This window comes from Camelus ferus, chromosome 29 (genome assembly GCF_009834535.1).
Source record: "Camelus ferus isolate YT-003-E chromosome 29, BCGSAC_Cfer_1.0, whole genome shotgun sequence".
Classification (NCBI taxonomy): domain Eukaryota; kingdom Metazoa; phylum Chordata; class Mammalia; order Artiodactyla; family Camelidae; genus Camelus; species Camelus ferus.
Genome location: NC_045724.1, coordinates 27638966 through 27651385, shown reverse-complemented (window position 1 = coordinate 27651385; position 12420 = coordinate 27638966). Strand labels below are relative to the sequence as shown.

Here is a 12420-nt window from a genome sequence, read left to right as displayed (position 1 = left end):
GCGGCGAGTGAGGGCCCAACAGGAAGCGGAAACGCACCCGCCGGCCTGTGTCGCCCCGTCCCCGAGGCCCCCAGGCCGCGAGGCTCAGGAGGCCCCCAGGGAGCCCGCGTTCGGCAGGCGGAGGCGCCGGCTACACCCCCGCCCCGACGGCGGTCGCCCCAGCACAGCAGCGGAAGCACCTTTCGCCCCGGTGACGCCCCGGGCCACGGCGCTCTCGGCGCCTGCGCAGCTCGTGGGAGGCGGGGCCGGGGCGTGGGGAGGCGGGGCCGGGGCGTGGGGAGGCGGGGCCGGCGCGTGGGGAGCTGGGCCGCCGCGCGTCTCTTTCCGGTCGTGCGCGTCTGCGTAGCTTGGGCCCAGCTCCCTCACCGACCTGCTCCGCGTGCCGCCCGGTGCCGCGAGGGGACGGAGCAGAACCCGCCGCGAGGATCCAGCTCAGCTGGCGCGCCGCGGACGCTGGCAGGGCCCCGGCGGGTGCTCGGCGGACGTGGGCAGTTCAGTCGCGCCCATCAGCGCGCTGCCGGCCGGGTCCCGGGCGCGCGGAGAGGGGGGACGCGCAGAAGAAGGGACGGAGCTCCTTCGCCCCCTCCGGCCCCGCGAATCCAGGCCGGGGCTTCTGTGGAATTAAAAGCGATTTTCAGGATAAACAGATCCACATCGCTAGATGTGAAACAGACGTTTAGCAGTGCGATTGCTGGGCCAGACGCTGGTGCCGTGTTCAGGGTTTTAAAAAACTGCTGAACTATTTTTACCATTAATGGTCCCGCCCACAGCTGGGGCGGATGGTCCTGTTTCCTTGCTTTCTCACTTTTTTTGGTTCTTGTTGTAGACGTTTTGTACGCGTGGTGGCATCTCACCGTGGGTTCAGTTTGCGTTTGTCTAGGGGCGAGTGGCGTGAACGGCCCTTCGCCCCCCGCCTTGCGCGCGCGGCCGCTTTCCGTGGCTGTAACCTTTCCTTCCCGACGCAGGCTTTCCTTTCCACCTGTCCTGGCAAAGCGTCGCACGGAGCAAAAGCTCTGCGTTCTGAGGAAGTCCAGTTTATCAAATGTATTTGTCAGATTATGCTCTTAATTTCCTTTCTAAGAACTCTCTGCCAACCCTAAATCTCAAAAATTGGGGGGAAGTCAGACATTTTATTACGTGTTTTATGCTTGTTTCCTCTGGTTCTTGTTCTGTTTCTCTTTTCTTAACTTCCTTCAAGTCATCTGCACGTTCTGTGTGCCCCCATCTGAGATACTTGCGGTGTATGTTGTTTACGGTGCTTTGAACACGGGGCACATACAGCTGCGTCACACACACCCACGTGTGTGCACACACACGGGCGCAGCAGAGAAGAGGGAAGAGATGTATTTAAATGTACGTATATTTGTTGTTGTGTTTTAATTCCCTATTATCTGCGTCCCCGGAGTAAAGGCTGCAGGGAGGGGCCACCGCCACGCCCACATGCACGCTGAGTGGCCGGCACGTGGCCCAGAACGTGGATCGTGACCGGGGTGGCTGATTCGAGAGCGAGGACCCCTCGCTGGGCTGAGCGGGGGCCGCAGGCGTTCGGAGGAGGCCGAGTGGGCTAGCGACACCGCTCCTGCAGGAGGCAGCCCAGCGCTCCGGGGGCACGGAGCTCCTGCAGGCCGGAGACTGGCGTTCGCCAGGCGCGTAGGACAGCGTCCACGGGAGAACTAATGTCCAAGGGTGACAGACACCTGCCGTCTGCCGGAAATGCCGGGGCGACTTCAGCCCCTGCTTTCCGTTCTATTGTGGACGGAGAAGACACGCCCTGTTGGCCTCAGGATTCCTCCCGAGACCACGGGATTCTTGGAAGTAAAAATAGCAGCGCGGCGCCTGGCACAGAGCAGCCAGTCTGCGCGCAGCTGCTGGGCTGGGCCACGTGCTGGAAGGCTGGCTTCCCTCCTAGTCCGTCATCTGACGGTGACACGTGATCTCCACTTCCTGCATCACAATACGACTTCCCCAGTATTGCTTCAGGATTTGCTAGTGCTGAGCTCTGTGAGCTCAAGATTGGAACTTTTTCTTTCCCCCCAACTTGTGGGAGGTTTTTGACGTGTTTATGGGCTGTTGAGCAGTGTTGCTAAGATGCTGGGTGGGATCTAAAACATTGCTAGTCCCGAGTGGGCATTTGCCATCTCTGTTCTGAAGGGAAAAAAATACTAGTGCGTCCCAACCTAGGCACGGGTTTTATTTAATTCCTGGACATTCTTCATTGTGCCTCTTGAAAGGATTACAAAGTGTTTCATTTTGTGATCTCGGTTTTTGATGAAATATTTATAAACTTTTTTTTATGAGTCTGAACAAACACTTGTGGGTTTTGGACCCTGAGTTTTCGTAAATATTCATTGAAAAACCATAAACACTTCATCCCTTGTATGGAAAATTTAATGAATGAAAAGTAACAAAGTGAATAATTAAAAGAAAACAAACTCAGCATATTCCCGTTAGATATGAACGAGTAGCTTCTGTTTTGTTTACTCTGAACCCATTACAGATTCTATGTTATAAAATAACATCTGTGAATTTGCTATCATTGGATGTGTTGTAGCATGAACATTGCAGAAAAGATGTGCTAATTCTGTTAGAAATTCTCAATAAACTCAAAATCAATTCAAAGATATTTCAACGTAGAGTGCTTCACAAATGGGCTACATTCAGCAGGAATGTGAAGTGGCTGTGAGGCTGGACTGGTTCTTAATGATGAGGGAAGAGAGCTCTAAAGAAGTTCTCTGAAGGGAGCCCTTCACCTCTAACGCGGTTCCAGGCTCTGTAATCCGACTCCAGTGGACACATCCCCCGGAGACCTGCCAAGAGAGGCTGCAAATAGTTCATGATCTTTCCCGGACTCTCATGTGCAACTGGAGATGAACTTAAAAGTAAAAGGAGAGCGCTGGCTGGGTTAAACTGTGACAAGGGCCACAATGTGTCTTGTTTTCAAATACACACACCAACTTGAGGATTCTTACGTATAAAACCTTGGAGGATATTTAAAATTTAACGACCCTGTTCTCACAGGGAAAGATAAAGGCCTAGGAGAAATGCATGCTGTCTTGCTCGCCGAGCACAAAATCCAGACTGAGACGGACCGGCTCCTGCATCTCATTGGCCCTTCTTTACCAGCAGGTACGAGTGAAAACAGTACACTGTGGGGAGCAAACACAAGGAAACTCGACTTGGTTTATATGATTAACTCAAAGCACAGTTAAACCTTGAACCCACCTCTGATTTCCAATTTTCAGTCCTGAAATCTGCACTACATTTCTTCCCAATTCTATGAAATAGAAATGGTCTTACTAACAAAGATGAACAATTTATAATTCAATGGTATATTATGCACCGTACATTACAGTTTGTGACTCTATGATGCATTATTCAAATTCTGTGCTTAGACGCGCCATGTTGCCGGAGGGTCCTCGCTGGAAACACGTGGAGGCAAGGGCGGTGGGAGGACCCCGAGGGAGGTACCCATCAATGCTGCCCGTCTTGGAAACCAACAGGTGAAGAGCAGCTTGCTGGAGGGATTTCGTCAGCCTGACCGAGCAGGTTAGACGTACGTTCCCTGAGAAACGTGTTTTAATTAGAGCTGAAAGCAGCCTGAGCCCTTGTCTGACAGGGGCCCTAGGCTGACGGGGGCTGAAGTACCTTCCTTCCCTCATCTTGATGCTTTCCGGCCAGCATGCCACCTACCATGGGGCACCTGAAAAGTTGCGTCAGCTAGAACGGTTTTGTGCTTTCATCATGTGGGAAGGGGCCAAGAAAGAAATGCATGTTTCAGTGTAACAAAGAGCCTTGAAGGAATCTAACCTCCGAAACCTCCTTGCTCCGTGGCTCCCTGGGCTCCGTGCTGAGACCCCCTGACAAGGGGTCTTCACTCTGAGCACCAGTGATGTGATGATCCCCACCCCCTGGACAGCAGATAGCCTCAGGGGTGTCCCTCCACCCCTCGCCCTGCTGGAAATACTGTGTCGCACAGTCGTCGAGATGGTGCTGCCGGACAGCTGCTCCCAGGGCCCCTCAGAACTGGACACGCCTGGGAGCCCAGCGTCGGCCGCTCCCACTCTGAGCTGCGTGAAGACGTGCAGGCTTCACAGGCTCCTGCTCTGTCCCACTGTGACTCCTCACTCCCCCAGCGCAGTTACTACCTGACCCAGGTCCAGGTGCTGGGGGCTGGCGGGGATGATAAAATAGAGGGAAAGACAAACACGTTTGGCCCTAAACAAAGTGTGGACAAGGGGCGGTGGCTGGTCAGAAACGGGGCCTGGGCAGGAATTATGAAAACCTCAGAATACCTGCACCCGCTCACCAATAATCTGAAGTGAGTGTGGATTCGGGAACGGAGTCCAGATTTTTCCTTTGGGTTCACATCAGAGGTGCACACACAGAAGACAGTGCTGTGTGTGAGGCAATTCTGTTTTCAGCAGATCTTTTTTCTGGCATTGCAGTAATATCCTTAGATTGCAGGTCAAACTATTGTTTTACAAACATCTACCATATCAGCACATGTAATTCCACATGTCTTTTGTTTTTGTGACTGAGTGCCTGTGTTTAAACACATAGAAACGTAATGCTCTAGAAAAGCATTGTGACTCACATAACATTAATTGCTTATGCCTTTCCATAGTTAACTGTTCATAAATTACCTTGAACTACCGATCTCGATTACATAAAACTATTTCATGATGTTAAAGTGGATTTGCAATACAAGCGAGTTTCCTATGCCTTCTGGCACCAGCTTGGGAAAATTCTGCCAAAAGTACATTTCCCCCCTTCCTATCTTGTGATGAAACTCACCAAGATAGATTGCTTTCCCTGGGCTGGAGTTCAAAATCCATTTGAGCTTGGGATCATCTGATAGTAGTTAATGGTTCATCTGAAAATTCAACAAAGTTTATTTCCATAAGAGAGAGAGAGAAAAAAAAAAAAACAGATGGGAAGTGAAAAAACACTGTATTTGAAAACTATACGGTCAATTAGGCATAAAGATTGAAAAGTACCATAAGATAAACACCACTGTTAAAACTTTTCTCTTCTTTTATGGGTAAGTCTCAAGTTTAAAATTTGTATTCCAAGTAAACAGTGTAAAAGCTAATGCTTGCAACGTGTTGGGTTGATGTGTGCCCTTTGATAATCACCACTGGGTGATTCAAATTGCGTCTTGTGTCTCTGCCTGTAAAGCTCATTGCATCTCTGGTTTTAATTCTGAAACAGAACAGCTTGTTGAAAACAGAGAGATACAAAGAGACACACACCTTCTGGTCACTTAGCAAAGAGCTGGTGCTGTGTTGCTCACATTAGGCCGCCCAGGACCTGGGGCAGAAGAAAAGCTTTAGTGCTGGCAGGAAGGTAAAAGCCAAGGTCTTCCGAGAAGATCCGACAGTGGTGAGTCTGCGCGCCAAGCGCACAGTTGCGAAGTGTGCGGGGCTGAAATGGGTGGGATTAGGTGACGCGGTCCTGCTGGAAAGAGGTAGAACAGGGTGACGCGTTGTACGCGTGCAGGCTACTGTTTAACAAAGTTAAGTAACATGATCACAGACGCATGAAACAACGTGTGCAGGAGATAAAGAATTTTACTCTTCTCAGCACACAGAGAGCCACTTGCAAAGATTATTTCAAAAATGAATAAAAACAAAACATTCTCTCTCAACAATAGAGTGGATTTAGAAATCATTAATTAAAAGCTAATTTTGCTAACTACTATATATAAAATAGACAGACAACAAGGCCCTACTGCAGAGCACAGGGAACTGTATTCAATACCTTGTCATAGCCTGTGATGAAAAGCAGTATGAGAAGAAATTTGTACGTATGCCGCATCACCATGTCTGTGATCACGTCCAGCCCCCGCTGGCCTGCAGCCAGTCTGTGGTTCCCCCGCAGAACCCAGCACAGTGGCCCTGTTGATGCTGAGAGGACCCATGGCTCTCACCCCCGTCCCTGAAAAGGCAAAACCACGTCTGGGCCGAGCCCGCCCCCACCCCGGCACCTAAGCCCCACTGGGCAGGTTGACACGGTCAAGGGCAGGCAGGCAGAGGGTGTCCAACCCCGCCTGGGGTGGCCCCATGCCCAGCTGTGCCTGTTCCCAGCTCAGGTTTCAGGCCCCCAGACAGAAGGTGTGCTGGGGTCCAGACCCGCTCAGTCCCTGCAGGGCAGCCAGCCTGTCCCGGGCACTGCCGGTCAGCTCGGCCAGCGCCTGCGGTTGGAGGATGCTTTAGAACCAGGTTTACCGTCAGGAACAAACTGGAGAAAGCACGCAGGTGAGCAGGGGGCGGGCTGTGTTCACGCTGCTCTCACCTCTGTGTCTGTTCCGGGCGCAGTGACTTGTGGGCACTGTTAGTAGACGAATCTGTGTCTTTTGCTTTTCCAAGCAGACTGACGCAGCCATTGCGTGTTTTGTTGCTACAGTGTCTATTACAGCTCTGTGTCAACACTTCAGTTCTCTGAATCAGATTTTTATTACCTTACCATGTTGCTTTGCAAAAAATACTCATATGGAAAAAGAGAAAGAAACTCCATGTGATTAATTTCAGCATCTCTTTCCCGTCCCTGCTTCTCAGACTGCTGGTCGCCGTCCAGCTGGCCCCTGCTCGGGGAGCAATGGCATCGGTGCCTTCCATCGGTTGCCTCCTGGCCAGAAATCAGTATTATCGAAGTAAGTGGTGCCATCACAGAGGCCGTCCCTAGGGAATATGGTTTGAGGTGACGTTTGTGGGGTGTTGTTAACCCACGTATGGTGTCCTGGTCTGAACTTGAGGGAGAAGAGTGCCTGTGACCTGTGACAGTGAGGAAAGAGGGGTGGGCGTCACCCGAGGCAGGTCTGAGTGAGTACTGTCCAGCCCCTTCTCCTGTCTTAACCGGGCTGTACTGCACTGACGAAGCCATCAGCACGGAAATAAGGAAAACAAGCCTGTGTTTCATAATGATGTTTTGTTTCATGTACCTTGCATGTAGCAGGATACACTAGAAACTGATGATTTTACATAAACCAATATCATCCACTTCTTAGATATGCGCAGCATGGTTCTGCTCTCAGGGTTTTCTCATTTCCACTTTCTGCCATGGGTAATAGTCAGCTTCTGTCTGGCCAGATTTATTTTTATTTATCTCTCCATCTGTGAATATTTATAGTGGAAGAGAAAATTGTGGCTTCTTAAAGAAAATTCACAATTTTCATAAAATGAAACAATCATTTCAGGACCAAATGATTGTTTGCTGAAAGTCTGCCAGCATGGAGAGAACTCTTACTTCCAGGGTGGTTTGTGGATAAGAACTGGAAACATCTATTGACTTACTTTTTTTTTTACAAAAAGGCTAAACTATGCTCGCTTACTTGTTATCACACCCACAGAGGTCATTTCTATATTCTGATCTTTTAAAAGACTTGTAAGTTTAAAATATAAATATAAGACAAATTAAATATTTATTCTTTTAAAATAACTCCTTTATTTCTAAACTTGATAACTTTGCAGGACACGTAATCACACGCACAGTAAGGTACCTGGTGCAGCAGTGTTCATTCTTCACTTCGTGCTTCCTAAGACTCTGCATCTGATAACATCTACAGTACATTTTAGATTTTATGTTTATATCTGTGGAGAGCTGCTCACCCCAGAGAAGAATATTCCTTATTAACAGAACATGTAATATGTGTTGTTCTTTCATTGGTTAACAATTTAATCAGATTTTCAGTCCACGATCCAGGGCGAAACGACCTGAACCGCGCTGCTCGGCAGTTCGTGTGAGGCCGTCCGCTTGCCTTTTATTTACTCGTTTGCTGTCGTTTGCTTCTCACAGAGGCCAGCGTTTCTTCAGCTGCCTCGGAGTCTGTGAGCTTCACAGATGATGACAAGGCCCAGCAAGGTATTTCGTTTATTTTTTATCAGCATCACCGTCTTAGTTCCCTTCGTTTTTCTCCCTCACGTGTGTCTGGTGAGGGAGTGACAGGAGCTTTATCTGACAGGGCGACCTGAGGTGGCAGGACCCACGCGGTGGTTCAGGTCCTTTTTCCAACCCGAGTCTGTGCAGTCGGACGTGGAGCGAGAAGGCCCGGCCGCGGGTGAGCGCGAGGCTTTTCTGAGAAGGGCGGTTCCTTCTCGGAGTGAAGCAGCGCGCGTGGTAGCTACCGCGGCAGCGGGCGCGGGTAGGGCAAAGCTGCTCCCGGAAGGGGGTGACGGCCCTGGGGCAGGGGCGCGAACAGTCTGTCACCCAGTCGCCGTCAGTCAGATCTGAGCGCTGTTCTAATTCTGACGCTGAAGGGAATCTGAAAGTCATACGTGAATGTTTACCATGGTTTAGGTGGAATAGATTCGGAATTGAGGCGAGTTTCTAAATTCATTCTTCCAGTGCCTTCCGAGAGCAAGTAGCAGTGCTCTACTCCAGTAAAGGAGTCGCAGCTCCTTGGAGACGTGGCTGATTCCAGGACGGGGAAGAAGCAGCAGAAGATGAGCCTGGACCGTTTCATGGTGCAAAAGAGACAGAAATGCTCAAACAACGGTGGGGACACGTCAAAATAACACAGGAACAAATTGGACAAGTCTGGGACCATGTTAGCGATGAAATAAATAACGATAATAATGGGTAACTGCCCACAGCACAAAGAGCCCATCAGTCCGTCCGGGTGTAAGTAAATAACTGAATGAGCAAATAAACGAGAGGCGAAGGCTCTCTCCTGCAGCAGAATTCTAGTTAGTACTAGAGGTGACGGAGACGGGGGCACTGCCGCCTGACAAACCTCACGGCAACCACCGTCCCAGCAAGACGCGCCAACGGACGCTGAACTCAACGCGCAAAGCACGAGAACAGGACATCACCTGGTCTCAGGATGAGTGCTTACGAATTACGGAGGGGAACACAGTGCCTTCTGACGGAAAAGCCTGTCAGACGCCACCTCAACAGAAACCAGGAAGCAGGCAGAGACCAGCGACCCCCCCCCCCCGCCCCCAGTCGCTGGTCGTCCCAGATGCCCGCTCAGTCCCACGGCCGGTCCGCCCGGCCCCTGTCTGGGTCCAGCTACCAGAGGCTTGTGCCGAGCAGCTTTGAGCTCTGCCACACGAGGGTTATCCCACGGCTGTAAAGCAGTGCTTGTGCTATGTTTTAGACACCTCACTAAGGACTAGCTACTACATGGATCAAAAAGAGTAGGTGACCACACAGTCCGAGATTCTAACGTTCAGGCAAAGGGTTGTGACGAGTTTTCCACACGTGACAGACATAAAATAGAGTCAACTGACAATAACACTTGCTAAATCCGAAGTAAGGCCAATTGTCGAAAGATACATTCTTTTTAAAAAAATACGTATTTTTAATTTTTAAATTATTACTATTATTTTTTAAAAGAGGTATTGAGGGTTGAACCCAGGACCTCGCTCCACCACGCGCCCCACCCTCCCTTCGGGAAAGATGTATTGTTTACTGTCAGTACATCGATCTGAGTTCTCTAGGCAAGTGTTTCATTTATTTTTCCACTTTACTTTGACTGTGAAGACAACCTCTCTCATGAAAAGCGTTTCTCAGCGCATCATCTTTGTCTTGCAATTCGGGCGTTGTTGGAACGGGGGCTCTCTCGTGCAGCGCTGACAGTTGACGTGACAACCCAGAAGGTCACCCCGAGAGCTGCTTGCGGGACCCACACCCGTGCCTGTTCCCGATGGGAAGCGGCCCCTCCTTGGGAAGACACATCGTAGGGGACAGGTCGCCGCCACCCTCACGGCGAAGCTCAGGCTCGCTCCTCTGCACTGAGACTCTCCCCGCCACCGCCCCACTCCCTGGGGAATGTCGGCCAAGCCTTTGAAACTGTGCGCCTTCCAGCTGCAGTGGTTGATGTGATGTAGTCTTTTCATTCCCCAAATTATTTTTCAAAAATTGTTTTTTTAATTTTCAAAAAATTTAAGTTCTGCTCTCTTTCGGTCTGTTGAGTGATTTATTATGGCTTAGAACTGAAGCACGGGTGCTTAACACAATGGTTTTAAGGGCATTGGGTTCAGAAGTCTCTAGAAGAGTCAAAAATTGTATTTCTGATCATGAACATTGGAAATGGGAACCATGCCCACAAGCACATGACACGCCAAACACACTGCTGTGCACACAGCCCGCTGGCCATGGGGCAGACGCACACATTCATGGTTTGGAATAATCTTTAACAACATGCAAAATCACGATGACACAGAGGTGAGTGAAAAAAGGCAGGGGAATTTATGTGTGGTGTGATCTGAGGTGTATTAAGAAAGCATCGTGCGTAAGATCAGATTGGAAGGAGACGTACCAACATGGACCCAGTGGCCATTTCTGGAGATGGGATTTTGGGTGATTTTCATTTCCTTCTTTCTGTTTTCCCCATATCTTTTTCAATTTTCTAATATGAACACATTTTGTGTATAATTAGCAAGTAATAAATGTTTTTTAAAGTTGAAGTATAGCTGGGTTACAAGGTCGTCCCGAATAGGAGGACTGGAATGCGTTTTCCGAAGTGACTGTTCCCTGCGGTGGGTAGGAGAGTCCCTGCTCTCCTCTGTGTTGGATAGACAAGGCTCAGTGAGTTCCAGCTGAAAAGCTTCTGTGTGCTGTTGCCAGTGTTTTTCAGTGTAAGACGTGAGGCTGAGAAATTCGGGTGCTGAGCTTGCTCAGAGGTGGCTGTCCCTGCAGAGCGAGCACGCAGGATCATCACTGACACTGCCTTCCCGCCCGACCACAGGACCAGGCGCCACGTCAGGACTGGCCAGTCCCCCTGCTGGACGCTCCTGGCCTGTCCTTCACCGCCCTTTCCAAACAGGACATGCGTTCCTTCAAGGCCAAGCTCCCGCATCCCTGTGGGTCAACAGCGGACTCAGAACGCCCTTGCCCAGCAGCATGTCACTGTGAGGTGTCACCACTTCCCTGGTGCTCGTTTCGTCTGCGCTTTCTACATCTTTGTGGAGGCCGATTAAGTTCTTGGACTACACATCTCACTTGGCTTTAGTCTAAAGGCAAATTACAGTGAGGGAAGAATCCTAATTTTTCTAAAGTGAAAGAAAAATATGGAGAAACAAAATGGCGAATTGTGGGAGATTTGCTTTTAAGATGATTGACAAATTCCTTTTTTCTTAACCACCTGATACATGTGTGAGCAGATTGCTTGTGAGTTTCTTTGACGGGTTTCCCCAAACCGGTCATCAAGCTGGTATTTGCTTTGTTCACTCAGAAAGCTGCTGCTTGTTAAATTCAGTTTTTCCCTCTGTGCTTGTAGTATTTCTAATGTGTCAGAAATTATTGGCTTGTATAAGAGTTTAGACTAGTGTTACTGTTACTGAAAGTTATTATTGCTTAAAATAGTTGAATTTTACATAAGACTTAAAATATAACATATTATCATGAGTATATATAGTTACCAAGAATTTTAGAGTGGGTAGTACCTGCATATGTGTATACGTGAGGACACGCAGATGACAGATGGACAGACAGATACAGACCCTGAAAAAAACATAAGGAATTTTTCCAAAAAATAATGTTAAAGTGAACTCTTATATAATGAATAGAAAATTGAAAGGATTCCTCTGTGCTCTTCTAGAGTTTCTACAAAATTATGATAACAGAAATGAAGGAAAAAATGTCTTCTGGGTGGATTCCAGTTAACTGCTTCTACTGTAATTCTCCTACAGCTCAGACACTTTGAGGCTGGCTTTAAGAAGCACCTCAGGTCCCAACATAACCGCGGTCTTAGTTGGAGTATCTCCTGTGAGGCTTTGCTGCTGGCTGGGTGGATGACAAGCAGTGGCGTCCACCTGCGGCACAGGCTGCGATGACTCCGGGTGGCCGGAGGTGCTCTGTGGTCGTCCGGGCGCCACACTGTGAGATGCCGTTTGATTTGGCCTGGATGTTGGTATTCAGTGCAATAAAGTTTGGCAATTCCTCCCCAGGTTCTGTGACATTATATGTTGAGATTCTACTAATTGTTTTGAGATGCAGTTTTGATAGCAGATTCCCAGTGACTGGCCCTTCAGCCTTTACACATAAAGCCACCAACAGCCACTCCTCCAGTTCTCATCAGAGCAAGAGTCCCCTGGCTGGAATGCAGGCCTGATTGGTGCTCCATACACTCTGTAGAAGTTAGAGCTGTAGGAAACAGAATTGCAGAATTCCATTTGGCCATTAGAGAGTCGTGATGAACACTTGCTCAGCTTGAATAGAGCCAAACTTCTGACTCACAGAAAGTCAAGAAATGTGAAGAGTGATCATTTATCCAACCCCTCAATGACATCCTGTGATACCTCGGAGTTTCTCCTTTCTCAGTCGTGGCAACACTGCTCGTCCACTCAGACACGTAGCCCGTGATCTTTGATAGCTTCTCTTGTGTCCAATCTGACCCCAAGTCTCCGATTTTATCTTGTCTGTTTCTTAGATTTTCTTAATTTCCTTTCCCACCATCACTACCTGAATCCAAACATT

General features: G+C 49.1%; 1 protein-coding gene and 1 long non-coding RNA gene across 6 annotated transcripts; one reads left to right on the top strand and one right to left on the bottom strand.

Annotated features, from left to right (window-relative positions):
* Window positions 1-3012: 3012 nt before the first annotated feature.
* Window positions 3013-6539, bottom strand: LOC106730433. Of its 5 annotated transcripts, none has more exons than XR_004315971.1 (5): window positions 6228-6539; window positions 5761-5937; window positions 5253-5457; window positions 4795-4873; window positions 3013-3146 (listed from the first exon to the last, which is right to left on the bottom strand). It is a non-coding gene; the product is annotated as an uncharacterized LOC106730433 (long non-coding RNA). The 5 variants fall into 5 exon arrangements; XR_001366892.2 differs by having other exon boundaries at window positions 3122-4542; XR_004315968.1 differs by having other exon boundaries at window positions 3122-4873.
* PPDPFL (pancreatic progenitor cell differentiation and proliferation factor like) lies at window positions 5932-11890 on the top strand. The gene is made up of 5 exons (XM_014562385.2): window positions 5932-6257; window positions 6558-6652; window positions 7795-7860; window positions 7961-8056; window positions 8344-11890. The coding sequence occupies exons 2-5, from the start codon at window positions 6598-6600 to the stop codon at window positions 8361-8363; spliced, it is 237 nt and encodes a 78-aa protein (XP_014417871.1). The 5' UTR covers window positions 5932-6257; window positions 6558-6597; the 3' UTR covers window positions 8364-11890.
* The last annotated feature ends 530 nt before the right edge of the window (window positions 11891-12420 follow it).

What these genes read in the sequence shown, in the direction of transcription:
- PPDPFL (XM_014562385.2), top strand. Translation starts at nt 6,598, where the DNA reads ATGGCATCGGTGCCTTCCATCGGTTGCCTCCTGGCCAGAAATCAGTAT. An exon ending in TGATGACAAGGCCCAGCAAG is followed by an intron (nt 7,861 to 7,960) that starts GTATTTCGTTTA and finishes TTTATCTGACAG; the next exon opens with GGCGACCTGAGGTGGCAGGA. An exon ending in GCGAGAAGGCCCGGCCGCGG is followed by an intron (nt 8,057 to 8,343) that starts GTGAGCGCGAGG and finishes TCATTCTTCCAG; the next exon opens with TGCCTTCCGAGAGCAAGTAG.